At 49.1% G+C, this 14798-nt stretch overlaps 6 protein-coding genes across 6 annotated transcripts; 5 read left to right on the forward strand and 1 right to left on the reverse strand.

Annotated features, from left to right (window-relative positions):
- Positions 1-33: 33 nt before the first annotated feature.
- On the forward strand, positions 34-1552 carry LTR84_002662 (uncharacterized protein; the record flags this gene model as incomplete). Its single annotated transcript, XM_064846263.1, has 2 exons — positions 34-100; positions 165-1552. The coding sequence occupies 2 exons, from the start codon at positions 34-36 to the stop codon at positions 1550-1552; spliced, it is 1455 nt and encodes a 484-aa protein (XP_064705873.1).
- Positions 1553-2140: 588 nt separating this feature from the next.
- Positions 2141-3731, reverse strand: LTR84_002663 (uncharacterized protein; the record flags this gene model as incomplete). The annotated part of the gene is made up of 4 exons (XM_064846264.1): positions 2141-2748; positions 2816-3146; positions 3242-3350; positions 3454-3731. The coding sequence occupies 4 exons, from the start codon at positions 3729-3731 to the stop codon at positions 2141-2143; spliced, it is 1326 nt and encodes a 441-aa protein (XP_064705874.1).
- A 999-nt stretch (positions 3732-4730) lies between these two features.
- LTR84_002664 (uncharacterized protein) lies at positions 4731-6578 on the forward strand (the record flags this gene model as incomplete). Its single annotated transcript, XM_064846265.1, has 8 exons — positions 4731-4815; positions 4869-5009; positions 5056-5260; positions 5315-5327; positions 5380-5439; positions 5495-6051; positions 6109-6286; positions 6339-6578. The coding sequence occupies 8 exons, from the start codon at positions 4731-4733 to the stop codon at positions 6576-6578; spliced, it is 1479 nt and encodes a 492-aa protein (XP_064705875.1).
- A 2319-nt stretch (positions 6579-8897) lies between these two features.
- On the forward strand, positions 8898-10211 carry LTR84_002665 (uncharacterized protein; the record flags this gene model as incomplete). Its single annotated transcript, XM_064846266.1, has 2 exons — positions 8898-9036; positions 9112-10211. The coding sequence occupies 2 exons, from the start codon at positions 8898-8900 to the stop codon at positions 10209-10211; spliced, it is 1239 nt and encodes a 412-aa protein (XP_064705876.1).
- Positions 10212-10940: 729 nt separating this feature from the next.
- Positions 10941-12337, forward strand: LTR84_002666 (uncharacterized protein; the record flags this gene model as incomplete). Its single annotated transcript, XM_064846267.1, has 2 exons — positions 10941-11285; positions 11333-12337. 2 exons carry the CDS (start codon positions 10941-10943, stop codon positions 12335-12337), a joined length of 1350 nt encoding a protein of 449 aa, XP_064705877.1.
- Positions 12338-12960: 623 nt separating this feature from the next.
- Positions 12961-14639, forward strand: LTR84_002667 (uncharacterized protein; the record flags this gene model as incomplete). The annotated part of the gene is made up of 3 exons (XM_064846268.1): positions 12961-13120; positions 13186-13436; positions 13500-14639. 3 exons carry the CDS (start codon positions 12961-12963, stop codon positions 14637-14639), a joined length of 1551 nt encoding a protein of 516 aa, XP_064705878.1.
- Between the last annotated feature and the right edge of the window lie 159 nt (positions 14640-14798).

Consider the following 14798-nt stretch of genomic DNA (forward strand, 5'->3'; position numbering starts at 1 on the left):
GATTATTGAGACTGATAGCCAATCGAACATACAATGGCCGACAAGCAAGAAGTAATCGTTGAAGACAGCGCTTCTAGCAAGTATGATGGTAAAAGATATCGTAAGTCGACAGTTCCTCAGTCCAGAGCGATAGACCGGACAGTACTTACTTCTATCCAATCTAGCTGTCAAGTGGTATCGATCCACATTCTACAATGCCTTCATTCTTGGATTGGCCAATTTTTCGGCTCCGGGAATTTGGGGTGCAATGAACTCACTGGGTGCTGGAGGACAAGCAAGTCCACACTTGGTTAACGCGGCAAATGCGTTGACTTTCTGCCTGATGGTCGTCTCTTGCTATTTTTCTAGTGCTTTGGTGCGCCTGATCGGAATCAAATGGGCATTGATCATCGGCACGATCGGTTACGCACCATACGCAGCTGGATTGTATACCAACAATCGCTTCGGAAATGAATGGCTCGTCTTACTAGGCGCTGCGCTTTGCGGTATTTCAGCTGGAATCTTCTGGATGGCTGAGGCTGCCATCGCACTGGCATATCCTGAACCGTACAATCAAGGGAAATTCCTGGGTTTCTGGCTGAGCTTCCGTCTAGCTGGTCAGATCCTCGGTGGTGCAATCAATGTCGGCATCAATGCGAATAATTCGAAAGCAGGCAAGGTATCTTACAACGTCTATCTGGTTTTCATCGCCCTGCAAGCCATCGGACCATTTGTGGCACTCCTTATCAACAAACCGGAACAAGTCCAACGTACTGATGGTCGCAAAGTCGAACTCCAAATCATTGAACACCCATGGTTTGAGATCAAAGCGACGACGAAGCTCTTCTTCTCCAAGCGATTCCTATTGATCGTCCCGTTCATCGGTCAAGCAGTCTACACCGAAGCAGTCATGTTCACATTCTCTGCCTTGTGGTTTTCAGTCCGTGCCCGCTCCCTAGGGTCTTTCGTGTCGGGAATCGTCGCTGTCATTGCAGGCAATCTCCTCGGGTACTTCCTCGATCGGAAGCGTATCGCACTGAGGAATCGCGCACGCTGGTCCTTCTGGGCACTCAGCACCCTCCAACTCGCCCTGTGGATCTGGTCGACCGTCCTCGTCACACGTTTCCGCAAAACACGACCTACCTATGACTGGGCCGACGGTACCAACGGCTTCGCATCGCCCTTCACGCTCTTCCTGTTCCTCGTGCTCGGCTTCCAGTCCAACTACCTGTACCTCTACTTCGTGATCGGACAACTCACAACCACACCGCAAGAGACCATCCGTCTGGCCGCCCTACTCAGAGGCACCGAGTCCGCATGGCAGGCATTGAGCTACGGTCTGAATTCCATCGCCGTCTTCGGCGAAGTCGGCGGCGTGTACCTGAACTTCTCACTGTGGGCTCTGGCGCTCGTGCCGGCGTGGCTAGTCATTGGCAAGTTCGGTACCAATGCACAAGACAACGAGAGACGTGCTTCAACCGGCGTCTTTGGCGCACCTGTTCCCCCTGCTGCGCCTGGTTCTGCGTCATACGAAGAGGAGGTAGATTTGGAGGCCAAAACCCAACGCCTATAGGGTCATTCGTACGTCACCTGCTTGTGCTTGGTGCTGTGCTCTCCCGCATTTCGGTGGTAGAGCAGCAGCCACCTACAGATGAGCACAGCTGATGCACATGCGCAACTACGGGGAACGAAGCGGAGCTGTATGGCCTTCAGTCGGGATTCAACATACAGCCTTGGTTGGAACAGAATAGATATCCTACAATTTGCTGACACATTTGATGGCATGCATGGATCTAGATCATAATAAACCTCGACCGATGACGGAGTTGAGCATAAGAGTATTTTGCAAGTCAGATTGAGTAAACGGCATCAGCCTTTGAATTCCTTTCCTTTTGCCTTTCGCACGCAACAATCGATGATTGCGTAGATTTGAACGCCAAAAACAATTCTATACCTCTTCCACAAAGCCGCACCATGCCATGCAGTGTGATGCAATTCTCCATTGAACCATAAATGGACCTCACCATGACCACCACCACAATTGATGCTGTCCCAATGCCACGCACTCCATCTCCATCTCAGATGTGTTCACTCGGCCCAATGCTTGGTTAACCCTCTCTTCATCCCAATCCAAAGACGACCCCACGGTTTGTCTCAAGTCCTATATCCGCACCACAACCCGGCCACCACCCTCCCGCATCGTCTTCAATCCACGATTGACACCCTCGAAGCCATCCTCCGTCCCCACCGCTTGTGGTGCCTTTAGCTTCCCATTCTGCAGTAATTGCTCCAACCACACAGATAACACCAGCCCGACTTCTGGCACGTCATGGAAGATTTTGATCGGCACGGAGTGTAGCGAAACATTAGTTGCGTCAGAGTCGGATAGTTCGGCAATGGAGTCGAGTTTTGGGAGTCCTGTTAGTCCGACGAGATGGGCCCGTTTCTTTGGGGAAGGGGTGGTGGTTGAGGTGGGAGCGTTTAGGTCGGGATTCGTTGGTGCGACTAAGGACTGTAATAACAGTGTCGCGGTATCTTTACCTCGACTGTCGATTCCAAAGCGAAGGTTGCCGTGTGTGACTTTCTGGAGTAAGTGCTGCACACGTGCGGGGTCGTGACTGTCAATCACGATATCCGGGGCACAGACGCTTGTTGGGAATGTGCCGGGGGATAGTCGATGGCCGTGTTTGGCTTGGTCGACGATGCTGATGACGCGAAGGCCAGCGAGCTGGGCTAGTTGGGTTATGATGATAGCGGTGGATGATGAACCTGTTTTTCATATTTATATTTAGCACTTTTACCTGGTTTAAGACTGAGAGATATTGCAAGTACTTACCACCCCAAATAGCAATCCAGTCGCCAGGTTTCGCACGTTCATCCTCGGGTATACCACTGTGGCACTCAACTCGCACATCAGTCGGGAGTGCATCCTCTGGTATCCGTCTGAGCACACGGAGGAGGTCTGGGCCTTTGAACACGCGGGAGAAATCGACACCGAGACAAACTCCTAGAGCAAGAGAGGCAGCCACATAGGCGACTCCGAGAGTGGCTCCTTCCTCGGCTGATACGTGCGTGGGAAGCCGTATGACATTGAAATCTGATGCAATGGCATACTGTTGGAATGCTGCTTTTCGTGGATCGCGATAGTCGGTGGATGGTACAAGTACCTATGGGAGAGGATCATGGTCAGCGACATTGAGCAAGTTGTGGGAGACATCAACACAGAGAACCGGTTGTGTCATTGGGAACAGGGTCAAATTACCCTGTCGCCTTGCTTTAATCGTGTTGATTTTCCACGAACGTTAACTATCTCTCCAGAAAACTCCCGGCCAGAGATGTAGGGTAACTGAGGTATGCCGAAATTGAATGCCCTGCATCATGTAAGATGTAAGATGCTAAACGTGGTATGCTATCACGGTGACAGCCAACAAGTTTGAAATGAATGGTACAGGCTTGGGTTGCTGATATACTTACGGTGCTTTCCAGTCAATAGGATTCAAACCTATCGTAGTTACACGAACGACAACTTCATGATGAGCATCTGCTAAAGGAACAGCTTGGTCGTCGGTAAGTACATAGTCCTGTTTAGGTCCATGTAACAGAAGCAGCTTCTGTTTTGTCGGGAGTTCCGATTTGATTTCCTTCTCCTCCGCCAGAGTAGACTCAGACTTTGTCGAAGAGGCCGCAATGAGCTTGGCGTGTCTTTTGTATATCAACGACGAAAGTCTTTCCCAAAGTGGCCAGGCACCCATGGCTGGACTTTCGTATCTCCAAAAACCAGAAGGATGTATGGGCTGACAGGGTTGTTTTAGATCGAGGAATGTCACCGTACTTTTCCAAGGACGTTTCTTCGCATCAGGTGCCTTTTCCTGTGCCTACTTAGTACTTCTCGTAGATCTGGAAAAGTCAAAGGTACGAATAATGCGTTGAATAATTCGTAGGCGAACCTCGGATTTGTCACCTTATCTCCAACTTGCTTGGCCGATAGCGGCAGCGTATCCGAATGAAAAGAATAGTTCAGCATTGCGTGATGGCTTAGCCTGGTCAGAACGAGTGGATGTTCGGCATTTGATCCGTAGGTAATTGACCATTTTAGATGTGACAAGACATTGTAATCAACCGCGGAACATGTTTTGTTTTTTCATGCAAACGCTTTACCCGGGGCTCAAGGAATTAATGTCGTTATGGTAGGCTGCTTCTGTTATGACAGAAGCGTATTGCCGAAAATTGCTTTTCCCTGCTGAATATTGGAAAAGTTCGAAAGATCAGAGCTGTGCATCGCCAATAGTACATGGGAGCACATGACTCAGCACGCTATCTTCTTTCTCTGCTTTTGATTGTACCTATCTAGGTACCTCATAGGAGCCTGCTGAGGTCTTCGTCCGTAGATGGCGCCATTAGAAAGATAATGCGAGGCTCGTTGCGGAGCACCAACCCCCACCAGAGATTGATCCTCCAAGCAGTGGTAAAGTCCGACAGAGAAAAATTTCTACTTGAGAACGGATCAAGCGAGTGAAGGATGTCGATTACTCCCCTTATCAAATGGGATGCAGTGGTGTAAGAGAGTCTCCAAATTGCGTGAGCGGGATGGAAGATGGCATCATTTGATATGCCAAGACTCAGCCTCGTCTACCACGTGTTCGGCCCGTACCCAAGAAAAACATTCTGCAGAAAGAAGTTGTTGGAAAAGAAAAAAAAAGACAGGAGCACAGTGATTCTATCATAGATATTGACTTGAGAAATCAGTCACCATGTCAGACCTATCAAGTAGCGCGATTCCAGCGTCTGCGGAGCGGAAGGTCAAGAAATTGATCCTCAATGCATTCGTTGAGATGTGTATTTCGAGACCTTGATCCAGTTCATGCAGGTTTAACTAACTCACCGGATAGGTAGCGGTCACCAGTCTCCGGGTCTTTGGAGGCATCCACGTGATGAATCTTGGAAATTCAATGACGTTGATCACTGGGTTGGACTGGCCAAACTTTTGGAATCTGCAAAGTTTCATGGCATATTCATAGCTGATGTGCTTGGTAGGTTATGTTATCCTCAAGGATAGAAGTTTCTGATCGACTGTAGGTGGTTATGATGTCTTCAATGGAAATCTTGATGCCGCAATCCGTTCCGGAGCTCAATGGCCGGTCAATGAACCCCTTGCGGTGATCCCAGCAATGGCAGCCGCAACGCAAAGTATTGGATTTGGAGTGACGGTCTCAACGACATATGAACAACCATATCACCTCGCCCGGAGATTGTCAACGATTGATCATCTGTCGAAAGGAAGGTATGAAATTCCATCAATATAGAAACCACTCAAAATTTAACAAGATCATTTCAGAATTGGCTGGAATGTAAGTATTCTCAACGATCGGCAGGCCTTTCAGGCTCATCCTTCTGGTGCAGATAGTGACAGGTTATCTCGATTCTGCCGCTCGGAATCTTGGATACACAGAACAACCACAGGTATGACCAAATATCAGAGAAGGACGTTCTCCATTTCATGACTAACTGTTGTTAGCATGATAAACGTTACGAAGTTGCGGAGGAATACCTGGAGGTCATGTACAAACTCTTCGAATCCTCTTGGAGAGATGACGCAGTAGTACTTGATCGTGAGAAGGGCACGTACACAGTCCCGGACAGGGTTCGAGAAATCAATCATATTGGAAAGTATTTTCAAGTGCCAGGGCCACACATCTGCCAACCTAGTCCCCAACGAACTCCACTGCTATTGCAGGCAGGGACATCAAAAGCAGGAAAAGAATTTGCGGCTCAACATGCAGAGGGTGTCTTCGTTGCAGGACATAGCCCTTCAGTTGTAGCAAAGAGTATCTCGGAGACAAGACAATTAGCCAATACCAGGTTCGGACGTAACTCACAGGATATCAAATTCTTGTCCCTGCTCTGTCCGGTTCTCGGAAAGACACAGGAAGAAGCAGATGCAAAGTTCAGAGAGTACCGAAGTTATGCGTCTGTGGAAGGGGCACTTGCCTTACTGTGTGGCTGGACAGGAATCGATTTTGGAAAGTACGGAGATGATGAGGAATTGCGGCAGGTCGAAAGCAATGCGGTCAAGTAAGATGGGATATCTGGTAACCTTCATGCGAACTCGAGTGCTAACTTTTTGCCTAGATCAGCTGTTGATGGTTTTGCACACCTAGCTCCTGGAGTTTCCAAATGGACTAAATGGACCGTTGCTGAATTGATCACCATTGGAGGCCTGGGTGCGACACCAGTCGGTACACCCCAGCATGTCGCCGATGTTATGGAACGTTGGATCGAGGAGGCAGATATTGATGGGTTCAATCTAGTAAGGGATCGGTCTGCCTCTCATGCAGAACCAAAGGCTGACGTAATAACAGGCATACGCACTATTTCCATCCTCATTCCAGGACATCATTGAATTACTTCTGCCAGAGTTGAGAGCCCGGGGACTCTTCTGGGATGACTATGCAGTACCTAGTGGCACTTATCGCGAAAATCTGTATGTTCGAAAAGGCCAACATGGACCACTGCCAGAACATGTCGCTGCTTCCTACCGATGGAAAGCCGGTGTAGCGAAGTCAGACCACATTATTCCAGATGGCAAAAGAGCCAGCTGAGATTCGAAGCTTGATTTATGGTTGCTAAGCCAAGGCACCAAGAGTGTTGATCGTTGGTTGGCGGAAAGCTGACATGAATACTCGGTACCTCGTACTAAGATTCTCAATTGTACGGCCGAGTCGCAATCTCCACTTTTGCGAGCGATACGAGATCAAGCCGATAGCGATATGCTAGCGATGGCGAGGCTGCGTCGGTAAAGATGTGAAATGGGAGTAATCGACACCGCCATGTTCGTGACAGTATCGTTTGCAAGTTCGATAGTGTCGTATCTAACTAATTAGAGATCTTCATGTTGACCGACTGGGTGCCGCGTGTTCAGAGTCGATCTGACTATTTTGGGTGGACGCACACCTCCCAAGACTCCAAATCGTCAAAGGGGAAGAAGAATGGCACGCCACCTTCCCCACCCCCCATCAGGAACACGAACCGCCAGTGTGAAGCTGGCCATTGAGAACATGCCCAGTTCAGCAATAATTGTTGACTGTTTGAGACATCCCTGCTCATGTGCATATCCGTGTTTGCCATTCACGTTCCCTGAAAGTACAGAGTGATTAAGTTAGTGTCCCTGTCAGGAAGTGCCCTTTCTCAATGTTCAGCTCACAATCAGGCACGTATAATAGATGACATGCCCAGGGCAGCCCAGTAACTATCATCGAGACTCACCTGTACTCAATTGATACATTCGCTTTTGATCGATCACTCATATCACGATAAATTTTCAAAGGCGCCTTCATACTTTGTGACCAATTATCAAATCTCTGCAATACAATCCCAACACATTTTATCCACCTTAATCGAACAGAAATGCCTTCAAGCGACACCAGCTGCATCTTCTGCAAGAAGCAAGACTGGAACGAGAAAGAAAACGAATTCCTCCTCTGGTATATTGAGAATCTCAATGGCCGACTTGATACCCGGATCTGCTTCTTCCACAATGAAAGGCAGATTGAACGTCTCCCAACAGTACGCAACAAGATCCAACAAGAGTTACGCAGACGAACTACACCTGTGGAAGACGTCAAGCGAAAGATCTATTGGGACCATTTCACTGAAATGCACGCTGATCAGAAGACTGCAAGCGGTTGTTGCATTGTGATGTGATTGAGCTCTCAATGAGACTGGCTGACTCGAGGTGCTGATATGAACTTACACTATTCGACAGCAGTACAAGGTGTCCGTATCAACCTGGCATCCTGATGCAGGAACGAAGTGAAAAACCTGTAAGGCTGGCTGAGGGGCGCTCAGACTCGCCTAAAGCAGCCGGAAGGTTGCTAGCTGTTCTTCGGGTGGAAATTTGCCGTTCCGGGTATTTTCAGGGGCCACCCAATCTCTGGGGCCCCTCGGGCCGCAAGGCCCCCTTGAGCCTTGGCTTGCGTGGACAAAGTATGGGGGTCCCCTGATAAAGGACAAAAACGCATATTGATGTCCTCATCACGCATTGGGAGTGCACATGAGATTGTCTAGACGATGACTTGCGACTTTCAATGTTATGACCTTGGTCACGCATCTTACGCATGAAGCGAGCACATACAACGCGGGATAGCAGATATGGATCCCCACGCAATGCTGTGAAGAAACGCCCTGGGAATCCCTTCATACCAATGGGCTGCTCGATGGGAGCCATGCACAGCATGGTACGGACGGTCGTGATGAGCACAGCTCAGTCATCCTTTGCCCATCATCATCGGTGCATATGCGAAGGATATCACTGCGTTTGATGTGGCATTCAGCGGGCAGCAGGCTGGGCACTAACAGGAGGATGAACCCCAGGACCCTGTCCAAACCTTAGCTTCGTCGGGTCCAAAATATCTATAGGGATTTCGCGATTTCTAAGACAGTGTTCAATAAAGAGGCTATAAGGAACTTCATTAGGTTGCTGAGATTACCAAAAATAGCCTAAAACACCCTTTACATGACATCTCTCGAAGCTAATTCCGATTGTTGTTGCGGGGAAGAAGTACCAGTACAGTAGAAGAGAAAGTCTGCTTTCTTCGAGAGGATCTACAACACCACTCTGTATGCCATCAAACATGCTCAAGGCACTCCAATGAAGTCAGGCATCGTGTCAAAACAATGCCGGGTCCTATTATCCTTCAAGGTTGGTACAGTCGGAGGATAGACTCCGGACACCTACAAGTCTGAGGTCACGATGTACAAACTCCGCATATGAGCTCATTCGCATCTCCATGACGCTGGATCATTATGTTTTAACCCGAACTTGCCAATGCTTTAAAGCACTCGATGTCCTCTTTCTACTTGTCAACTTTTGCTCGACCTGACGATCCATCAGGTGTCGCGTTTCACTGCGCAACCACAAGATGTTCTTCTCAGCCCGTACAATAGTGGTCGTGGTACATGCCATCTCAGGCTCCCTGGCACAAACACTATCAAGAGATGCCATTGGCATTGGGCCGACGCCGGAATTGATGCATCTGTACTACGATGAGTGGCCGACAGGTAGGTGTCTGTACTCTTGTGGGTTTTGAATGTCAGACTCAGAACAATCTCTCACGCGTCACCTCGTGAACTCAGGCATCGCTGTTTCCTCGTCAGGCCGGATGTTCTCAAACTACCCTCTCGGCCTTGACGCAACAAACACCAAGTACCAAGTCGCAGAACTCACCGGCAACAGCACAGAGACAGCATACCCCAATTCACAGATCAACAGCCCTCCTGGCGGCGCCATCGACTACACCAAATCCCCACCACAATCCAAGGGTTTAGCTGAATACCTCATCGGCGTCCAAAGTGTGGTGGTCGACGCCAAAGATCGTCTGTGGATCCTTGACACCGGCCGCGCTCTCTTACCAGATGGCACCCTCACGACTTCACAATACGGCGGGCCCAAACTGGTCGGTGTCGACCTAACCAACAACACCATCTTCCAGACGATTTTGTTCCCACCTGACGTCGCGTATCCAGACTCGTACCCAAACGACGTGCGTCTCGACCTGCGCGCCTCGGTCACTGCGTCGGGTCAAGGGATAGCGTACATCACCGACTCGTCGTCCGAAGGTCGCAATGGCATCATCGTCGTCGACCTCGGCACACTTGAGTCGTGGCGCCACCTCGAAAACATCCCGCAAGTGCGGCCGGAACCAGGTTTCTTCGTCACTGTTTGGGGTGAACCCGTGTACAGCAACCCGGGGAATGGCAAGCCGGTGTCTCGCCTCGCGTTTGGGGCCGACGGAATCACTCTCTCTAACGACGGGGAGACACTGTACTTTAGCGTTGTCTCGGGCCGACACCTATATTCGGTCCCGACGACGCGATTGCGCGACCGCAGTGCATCGAGCGAATTGTTTGCTCAAGCGTCCGTCATGGATCTGGGCCAGAAAGGCGTCAGCGATGGCTTGGAGAGTGATAGCAATGGGATCGTGTACGGAGGCAGCGTTGAGACAGATTCGATATTCGCGTTCGATCCGAATAACGGTACCGTGCAGACCTATGTCCGCAACGCTAGAATTGAGTGGACAGATACCTTCTCGACGAGTGGGCAGTACCTATATTTCACCGAGAACCAGCTGTGGAGGGGCCCGAGTCAACAGGGTGGTGTTGATCGGAGAGTCAAGCCGTACGCGCTGTATAGGGTGCCTTTACTTAATGGTGGGATGAAGACTGAATTGGTGTGACGCGTATAGAAATACGTACCTACGTACTCATCACCTATTCCAGGTAGCCGCACTGAGAAGTGGCCATAGGAAGTGCTACTAGCACTAATAGTCAAACAGGGGCCCGGAAGTTGTGGAAGATGATAATGCCGAACACAAAACGATGAAAGATAGATCCTAAGTAGGCTCCTGCACACTTGGTCACGCTTGTACTCATCCTTTCACTTAAGCCTGGAGGTATGCTAGACGAACCTCAGGACATATATCCATGGCTCAAAATCTGCTTAGTCGTGACTCAGGCGAGGTGACAAAGACTGTGTGGAGAAATGGAGATAAACTTTGGAGAGGTCATGATTCACCACTGAGTATTCGAAAATCTGACATGTCATGGAAGCCTTGTCGAACAATGATGAAAATGCGCACTGAAAGATATTCCTGGTCTCAACTCCGGGCTGGCGCCGACATGGAGTGTATTTACAGTCATGTCTTCTGTCCCAAGGTTTTCCGTAGGACGGGAGGTTTATGAAAGGTGGCCGAAGTAGTTGTCATGATTCATGGAGCGGGGTAGATACTCGGCTCGCTTTATGTGCCCTCCAAATGCTTTTCCATCCATCACCTCTCTGGGAGAAAGTGTCACTGGGAATCATTCGTTTCAGATGTTAAGAGTTTGAAGACAAAACATTGCGTGTCAAGGTCGACTATCTTGAAGCAATAGGCCAAGAGGACGGCGCAGCCTCAAATGCTTACGCAATGACCGATCCCTTTTCAAACCCATTCGTGCAATCCTCAAGCTCCCACCTTGTGGAGAACAGGTCTAGTGATGACGAAGCGAGCAGAGCGACACAATCGAGTCGCGAATTTAGGTCTGAATGGAGGAATGGTCCTTTCGACGACTTCCAGAATTCGGAATGGCGCCAAGACCTTGCGCAATTTCCAGATGTTCCAGCAGACCTGCAAGATGTAGGATCGCATGTGGGTGATAGCACGACCGCTGAAGACGCGCTTTTGTTGCGATATGGATTGGACAAATCCTGCTTGCCACCTCAGCTAGAGTCGGCTGGTCACTTAGGGATATCGGCTTTGAATGGTGGGAAGGTGATGCGGTCTCCATATCAGCCTTATCAGATTACTGATTGTTACAGGTCCTCGTCAAAAGGGCTGCGAGATCCGATATTGGTCCATCGGAAGCGCTGATGAGAGAGATCGCGGTACTGAGTGCTGTTTCGGACAGGCATGTTCCAGATCTGGTTGAAAGTACAGAGCTTCTGGGATATATCTGGACCGTCACTGAATGCAAGCCTGGGATATCTTTGCAACATTACATGCAAGCTCATCAGCCACTATCCGGCGACCAAATCAAGTCACTCATTACACAGCTCTTCTCTGGAGTGGCCGTCATCTTCAACTCGGGCTTTGCTCACCTACGGATTTTCGATGAGACGGTTTTTGTCGATGACGCTGGTGAGCTTACCATTAGAGATTTTCAGCACGCCTACAAATACACGATGGAAGCTGTCGATGACATCAACGCATCTGCCGACGCAAAAATTGGCGATGACATATTCACTGCACCAGAAGTGTTTTCAAATGTTCGATATAATGCGCGCAAGGCTGTAATGTGGAGCTGTGGTGTGATTGTCTATCTCATATGCACAGGCCAGACAGATCGGCTTTCGAACCTGGCCCATCCTGCATTTGAAAGTGAAATTTCAACAAAATCGAAGAGAAAAATGTCTACCGCTTCGCAACAAGCATTGAAAGTTCCAGTCGTGAATTACCCTGATCGCTTCACAGTACCTGCCTGGGCCAGAGACATCATCTCCAAAATGCTCCAAGTGGAACCTCTCAAGCGAGCCGAATTGATCGAAGTAGCCGCAAAGGTGCCCAAGGAATTCGTGGGCAAAGAGACGAGACCATTGATGGAGTTGGCGTGGCTCGACTATAAGTCACACGTTGGTCCTCTTGCAGGTTTATCGCAAGGCGCTTCCGATGATTCTAGTTTGTTCTCTTTTGGTGGATCAAGCGTCTTCAGCAGACAGTCGTTTAGCCAACTGCTTCCCGGTCGGAGGAAGAGCTCCGTTGCTAGAAACTGGACGGCGGCGGCTACACCGACTGATGCCGGTAGGAGGAAATCCTTCTTCAGATAGACTGTAAAAGAGTCTGACTTCATAAATGTGATGGCTCGCACTCTGGTGTCGATCGCCTCAGCAGAGCGGTTGACCCTATGTATACTATTCCAGCATTGCAGGGACTACATCCTGTCTTCCGTTTCCTTAAACAATTTGCGGTTGCTTGCCTTCTCGCTCTAAATTACCAAATTCCTCACACGGAATATGATCCCCGGAACCCTGGTACACGTCCTTCAACGTCATATGAAAACCATAGATTATGAATTCCACCATTTCTAATTGCTCAAGCCAATAAAGCATGGTTCATATCAGCTCACCGTCTTCTATCTCAGTCAGTCGGTTCTGGACCAATCAACCTGATCCCGTAACAGGTTAGGTCTAATGATTAGTCAATATGCAGCATAGCCTAAAGGTGCCACTTTGCACGTCTTGTCCTTCAGCTAACGCTCAAGTAACGTTCCAGCTGCGCGACAGAGAGGCAGCTACCGGACAGGATGCTAGTTGGACCATGTATCCAGATAGGAGGATATCTCCCTTTGGGACGTATATATTCAACAACATGCACGTCCACCTTTTGCAGGAGCCGGAGCCCTCACGAGCCCGGCCCATGAACTCTGTCTTGCTAACACAAACAAATCGCAATGGCATTCTTCGACTACCGCAAAATATGGTACCGACTATCCTGGTTCTCCACGGATGACACAAAGGAGGAGCGGCGACTTATCTGGAAACTCGATCTTTTGATACTCCCGTACTCTCTTGCGGTCTACATCATTAAATATATTGACCAAGCCAATATCAGTAAGTACATAGCTTTTGCAATATATATTCACCAGGGTCTTGATGTGCTGACGAGTGTTTTTTAGATAATGCTTACGTTGGTGGCATGAAAGAGGACCTAGGGTTTCACGGTAATGAGCTGGTACATTTTCAAACTATTTACATATTAGGAGCGGTTCTTGGACAGATCCCATTCCTGTTCCTACTGACTCGCATCCGCATCCATCAAGTTATTCCTATACTCGATATTGCATGGGGCATATTCACCTTGCTACAATACCGGTCTACAGGATATACTGAGGTAATGGTCTATCGGTTTTTCGTCGGATGGTTCGAGGTCAGTGACTCGATGTGGAGTTTCAATCATGACTGCTAAGTAAATGAACGATACATGACTTAGGCACCGTACTTTATCACGAGCCACTACGTCTTTGGGTCCTGGTACAAACGCCACGAAATCGCGCGCCGCGCTGGTATATGGTACACCGCTCAGAATATCGGCACTCTTACAGCTGGTCTTATTCAAGCGGCTGCATCATCGAAGCTTGATGGAGTAAATGGCTTGGCTGGTTGGCGCTGGATGTACATTATCTGCGCTTGTATCACCATTCCTGTTGGTATAATTGGCTTTTTCATCCTTCCTGGTACACCTGATCGACCCAGCCGGGTTTTTCTTTCACAGGACGACATTGATCTTGCAGCGAAACGGCTCCATGATGCTGGACATGTCACTTCTGAAGAGATATCATGGGGTACTCTGAAGAGAGTACTATCCTGCAGATTAACGTGGGCGCTACTCTCACTGGACCTGTTTTTCTGGGGTGGCAGCACCAACGTGATCAGTGGAGGCTTCTTGCTGTGGCTCAAGAGTCTAAACCGATATAGTTCTGCGAAGATCAATTCTTTGGGCTCTCTTTCACCGGCAATCGGCATCTTCTACACGTTGCTGGTTTCAACGGCTTCTGATCTTGTTCTAGGCCCGGCCTGGGCCATTACAATGGCTCATACCTTGAATATCATTGGGTTGATAATCTTGATTACTTGGAAAGTGCCCGAGACTGCGCTTTGGTTTGCTTTCATGACAACTTATGCCGCGAACTCGGTGTCCGGCGTCTTGTATAGCTGGGTGAACAGCGTACTGAGTCACTCACCCGTGGAAAGGTCCTTCACTCTCGTATTTATCAACATGATATCGCAATCAACTGTCGCATGGACACCACTATTAGTTTTCAAAACGGTCGAGGCCCCTCGCTTCACGAAAGGGTACTCCTTCGTTATGGGTAATGCTATTTGCTTGATTATCTTCGCGCATGTCATTCGACGCTACCTCTCCCGGAGGGCAGGGTATGTTCTTGCCGTCCCCACTGATGTGGGCATGCAGGCTGACACGAAACACAGCACGACCTCGACTTATGCCCCAGAGAACACTGCTCGCAAGCAGTCCGATAACAGTAGGAGTGTGAAGTTGCGAAGCCTGGATATAGGACAAGTTGAAAAGCCTCTGGCAAAGCCAGTGGATCTCGCTTTACAAGCGGTTTAAGATCCATGTCGAAGTCACAAGACTTGCACTAGAAGAATTCGGTATTTCAACATGGTGACTTGAACATTAGGATAGTGTGGAGATAGTTTTGCCATAAGATTATGCCATGCGCCTGTAGAACTTGCCGAAAGGCGTCTTGCTTGCGAGTCCAGGATTCAG

The sequence above is a fragment of the Exophiala bonariae genome, assembly GCF_035927105.1.
Source record: "Exophiala bonariae strain CCFEE 5792 chromosome Unknown scaffold_14, whole genome shotgun sequence".
In the NCBI taxonomy this organism is placed as follows: domain Eukaryota; kingdom Fungi; phylum Ascomycota; class Eurotiomycetes; order Chaetothyriales; family Herpotrichiellaceae; genus Exophiala; species Exophiala bonariae.